Genomic DNA, 5846 nt, shown 5'->3' on the forward strand with positions numbered 1-5846 from the left:
TAGGGGGCAGACCTTCTGGTCCCAAATGATGACCAGGAGGCAGGGCACCTGCCAAGGGACAAGACTACCCTTGTGGCCCTCAACAGCTTGTCAAAACTCAGTGGCCCTCCAGCTGAAATAATTGCCTGCCCCTGAATCTGTAGACTACAACATTTACAGAGATGTGAAGGCCTGAAAAAAAACCAGAAAAATTTGGGGGGGATAAATGGGGTTTTGTTTTTCTGAAAAATTGGGAAAATTGAAATTTTTTGGAAAAATTACAAAACCTCTTATGAAATATTTTCTTTTAGAATGATTAATAAAATGTTTAAGATAAGGTGTTCATATATTGATACCCTTTACTCTGCAAAAATGTTTTCTAATAACTATGTAATAGGAAGACTTTTATGTAAGACTATCTGCAGTATCAGATCATTACAAGTCCTGTACACCGAGGACAAGCAGTACAGTATAACTCTCAAATGCAAAAGCAAGATGCATTTCTGTCCCCAGGGGGCACTGCCATTTTCACAGGAGCTTGTGGACTTCCTCTATTGTTGACTTTTGAGGTAGAGGTTGGTGGATCTGCTCCTGTCCCCTCCTGACTAGACCTCAAAGAACTGGGAGTGTACACTGGCAGCAGCATCCATTCATTCCTGTAGAGATTAGAAACAAGGACTTTATTGCCCTGCTTGCTCAAAAGCCTCAGAAGAGGAGACAGAGAAAGTCTAAAGCTTTTGGAGTTGGAAGGAACCTGCTTCCTCCTGGCCCTGTGACTTTGAGATCCACATAATTACAGAAGCAGCACAAAGGAGCTGAAAGAAAATATACTTCTTTATTGAAAGGTAAGAGTTTAAATTTCTCTGAATTCAGTATATTGAACTATATTTTAGTGTCCTTAGTATATTTTCATAACCTATGTAATTCATAATTGAATTCCTACTAATCTGATGTTTTGTGACAAATCACCCAATCTTAGCAGCAAGGTGAGGCCTGCAGGCCAGGGAAGTTGTTCACAGTTAGCTCTGATGAGGCCTCTCCTCCATCCATTACTAAATTTGTACATGCTGTAACTTAGTGTTTCTATAAGCAAGCTAGCCACTACATTAATTTTTTCTTTTTTCTCCCTCAGCAAAATGGTGCAACCAACTTCTAGCATATGGAGGCATTTCCACCCGGCAAGTTATTCTAAGAAAAAAAATGTGATTTGCAAATACTGTCAAATGAAATATGCATTTCCAAATGCTACTAGGATGACCAAACATCCTTGTATGTAAGAAGTGTGCTGCAGACATTAAAAAATCCTTCATGGGTGTAAGTGAGGAGGTAGATCATGATGATGAAAGTGTAAGTAGCTGTTTCCAACATTCTCAATCCAGCAGTCCTCCGGCTGATTCTTCTTTTTCTATAACATCAGCATCACAAAGGGTTGCCCAATCAGCATCCTCAAGTAACCAAATATTGCAGACAAATGTATACAAAAGACCCTCAATAGCTTAATTTGTAGACAAGATGACACCTGAAGATCAGGAAAAAAAAATGACCAAGCTCTTGCAAGAGCAATCTAGTCTTCTGGGATGCTATTGTCAATAACTAAAAATGCATACTGCCAGGAAGCTTTTAAATTACTAAGACCATCATACTATTTGCCCAGCACACATTATGTGAGCAAGCCTCTTTTAGAGTCAGAATATGAACATGTAATGCAATTTGTGCAAGGAAAAATCAGTGAAGCACTGTGTCTTGCAGTAGTTACAGATGGATGGACAAATGTGCGGGGAGAAAGAATCATAAACTTTGTGATAACAACATCTCAACCAGTTTTTTACAGAAGCATTGAAACAGGAGAGAACAGGCATACTGCAGAGCATATCGGTAGTAAAGTATGTGAAGCCCTACAGAAGATTGGGAGTGGTAAAGTATTTGCTTTGCTGACTGAGAATGCAAGTAACATGAAAGCAGCATGGGAAATCATAATGGATAAATATCCACATATTACTGCAATAGGATATGCATCCCATGGGATTAACTTGCTTCTTAATGACATCATGAGGTTGGACACTCTGCAAAAGATCTATAGAAGAGCAAAAAAAGTTATAAAACATGTAAAAGCTACTCATATTGTAGCTACAGTCTTTGAGAAGAAGCAGGAAGAAAAGAATGCAAAGAATAAAATAGTGACACTAAAACTCTGTAGTAAAACTAGATGGGGTGAAGTGATGATCTCATGTGAAAGTTTACTAAAAAACGAAGAAGCCCTTCAAGAAACAGTAATAACTGAGGATCTTAAAATACCCAGAAATGTAAGGAACACTGTACTTGATAAGGATGTCTTCTGGGTTCAGCTGCAGAACTCCCTGAAGATTCTAAAGCCAATTTCTTCACCAATCACTGCATCTGAATCAGACAGTGCACTTCTGTCAGAGATTTCTTACCAAAAGGCCCAGATAAAATCTACTGCTTTTGAGTATCTAAGTGTAAGCTTACAAGTACAAAAGAAAGAAAAGTGAAAGACTTTATTAACAGATGGGAAGATTTTTGTTGCCAATCAATTCATGGTGCTGCAAATCTCATGGGTCCAAGATTCAAAGGCAGATATGTTAATGATGATAGCACTCCTACTGCATTTGACTGGATTACAAAACAAGCAACACACTTAGGTCTTGATGTTTGAAAGGTATTTTCAAATGTTGCAGAATACAGAACATCCACAGGTATTTGGTCCAGGAATGCAGCCTGGGACTCTGCCAAGCATATCCCACTTGCAACATGGCAAGGCCTTTGCATGACACAGCCTCTGACTCTTCTTGCTTCTCGCCTGTTTCAGATTCCTTCATCTTCTGCAACCTGTGAAATAAACTGGTCTGTTTGGAAATACTCACATCAAATCATGAAATAAACTAACATGTGAAAGAGTATAGAAGCTTGTCTCAATCCAGGCAAACCTTCAGTTTTTAGAACTCCATGAAGGTGATAAAAATGAAGGATCAGAAGAATCAGAAGAAACAAGTTGCTGATAGTGATACCTCAGAAAATGAGACTGATTAGATAAAGTTTCAAGCAGCAAAATTTGTATTCAATGAGTTTTGTTTTTTCCCTTTTTTTTCCCCTCAGCCCTTTTTCTAAAAATGAGTGAGTGCTTTCTGTATCTACTTGACACTGTGAAGGAGACTAAGTCCAGAATACATAATAACTTCCTTTGTTTTACTATAATGTTGAAGGTTTCTTCTATTTTCAACTTTGATTTTTGCCTGCTTCCCATAAACTGGTAGCTTGTAGCCCCATTTGTAACAAAATCTAAAAATGGTTTAAAGTAAATTCAATTAGTATATTTGTAAGTATTGTCTGAATAAACTACACTTTTAAATTTAATAAATATACCCAACACAATCATTTGATGAGCAAATCAAGTTCTACAATACATTTTATGTTCTTAAAGTAGGAAAGTGAATTTAGATCTGTAAAGGGTGCTAAGAAAATAAGTACTGCATATATTTCAATTTTCCCAAAATTTCCATTCCCACCCCCTGAAAAAAAAGTAGGGAATTTTTTTTTTCCCCGTGGCTTCAAAATTTCTGGAAATTTTACCTCTCTAGACATGTGACATTGGACTGCAGCACCCTCTTCCACAAGGAGCAGGAAGGTGACTACCAGCTGCTGGGTAAAGTCATTTATGAGTTTTCAGAACATTTTAAATTGACTCACTAATTAGAGACCAAACAAGTGTGTACCCTATACATTTTCACTAAAAATGTTTATTGTGGATGCATGCTTCCTTTATATGCAAGATTCTTTCTTGAATAACCCTACACTGAATTTCATCAACAACTATGAGCTGGCTGAAGCTACAAGATAGTTCAGATTGTAACACTTGATCAAATACATTGTGCCATTGATCAAATTTTCTGCAAATATACAATCTGTAAGTTTTAAAATGAAATAAAAGGTGTGGGTATACAGTAAGTGCAAATACCTTAAAATCTTAGACCTAACTCTTCAGCACAATTCTCAACTTTTCTAGACTAGACCACCCCTTGTCTGATGTAAGGCACCTCTCAAATAATGCCAGGTCTTAGTTTTCACTGATATTTTTTAATATAGAAAAATAATAAAGCAGTTTTTTTCCTGTTGTAATGCACTTAGAAAGACCACAAGAGGTCAGAATGTTTTAACATGGTGGATTCCTATTTGAAATTTCTGTGTTTATTGTGCGAATCATGTTTGCTTACCCAACAGTGCTAACATTGTGTGGCACCCCGTGGCACTCTTGAAAGGATGTCAGGGTTCTGTAGACTGCTGTGGCACTTGGGTTGAGAATCCCTGCCTTAGCACATTAGTAGATAGAATCTAAGCAGCAAAGCCTTGTTATTATGCAGAATGGATTTGATTTTGCAAAAATCAGTGGGTATCTGCAGAGCTGGAAACAAGTCAGCTTCCCAAATGAGAGTACTACCCAGCAGTGACAGAACCAAAGTCAGTCTAATTCAAAATTCACAGCAAGGCATAAAAACAGAATGCAAGGGTAAACAAACTGTAGTCTGTAATAAATAGCAAAGAAATCAAAGCAGCAAGTTAAGGTGTCCTGAGCAAGGAATGCAGAATCGTACTTGAACAAACTGGAGAGACATGCAAACATAAAGCATAATCATGCGCTTTGGAGGATAAAGCTCTGATGTTGATGACACAGGGAAAAAGTGCTTGGAAGGCCCTGTTAATTAACTTATTTGACAATCAAATAAAAAGTTAACTTCAAAACAGCAGCTAGAGCTGAATGCAGTAGAATCACAGATAGTGTCTGCAGAATGGCTAGTGACCAGCAAACAAGAACAAGGCTCAGTTTATAACTGGCCCAATCTGCTAAAGAGCCAAAGAAAGGCTAAAGCTGGCACCTGTACATGAGGACAGATGTCACTCAGCAGAGTGAAAGCACAGCAAGAAGCCCTATATGTTCTGTGAGCCCAGGTGATCACACTGGTGGTGTTAAGTCTGTCCATTTTGTCCCCTTCAATATGGCAGTCCCTCCAAAAACCTTTGTAGAAATTAGACAAAATCTATGGCAATTGCAGTGCCTAGGAGTTCAAAACAGTGGTGTTAATGCAAGGTGGCTTACAAGTTAGGGGCCAGAGCCATGCAACCAGGGCCATCCCACAGACCTAGGAAGAGAGGAGAAATAAGATCCACTCTACTAACGCAAAGACAAATCAGGGATCAGAATTTTTCATGATGTAGCCTACAGATTAAAAAGTTGGAAGAAAAAGCTACAGCAAGGAAAAATCACCCCCAGATTGCTCAGGAAGGCAGCCTTTTCTGTTCAAGTAACCACACATTGTTGCATTTGATTTTCATCACAATGCTCTGTCACAACACTGTGAACTTGTCCTTTCCTACGCTGGGCCCTCCCTCCATCAACTTTGTGTCAATTCTCTTGACTGTTACCTTTGCATTAAAAGTCAGGGACAAATGTCATAAGGTGGATGAGCCCATAGACCTCCCCGCTGAAATTGTTCCTCTGTTCTGCAAACTGATGGCACCATCTACAATTTGGTCCTTGTTAATTTTATTATTGTACTAATGCACTGGGGCCATCCAAGTGCTGAGGAGCAATCTGGATACTAAAATGCAGTGTGCAGATTAACAACTGCTTTGTGGCCCACTGTTTATGCCTTGTCATATGATAGGCCCTGTGCCAGGCATGAAAAAAGACCAAATTCTGCTCCACATTAAACCAGTATAGCTCTCCAGGGCTAGGAACAGACATTCAAAAATCAATCTGAATTGATTTGATCTTTGCAGGTTAATCTGACCTGCCTAGGCTAAATCACTTTGTAACTGCACAGACACCCCAGAAATGCAGGCATATGTCTGCA

General features: G+C 38.7%; 1 protein-coding gene across 1 annotated transcript; it reads left to right on the forward strand.

Annotated features, from left to right (window-relative positions):
- The first annotated feature begins 342 nt into the window (after positions 1–342).
- LOC132252436 (uncharacterized) lies at positions 343–5346 on the forward strand. The gene is made up of 2 exons (XM_059733248.1): positions 343–824; positions 1112–5346. Exon 2 carries the CDS (start codon positions 1557–1559, stop codon positions 2487–2489), a length of 933 nt encoding a protein of 310 aa, XP_059589231.1. The 5' UTR covers positions 343–824; positions 1112–1556; the 3' UTR covers positions 2490–5346.
- Positions 5347–5846: the final 500 nt, after the last annotated feature.

The sequence above is a fragment of the Alligator mississippiensis genome, chromosome 9 (assembly GCF_030867095.1).
Source record: "Alligator mississippiensis isolate rAllMis1 chromosome 9, rAllMis1, whole genome shotgun sequence".
Taxonomy (NCBI): domain Eukaryota; kingdom Metazoa; phylum Chordata; order Crocodylia; family Alligatoridae; genus Alligator; species Alligator mississippiensis.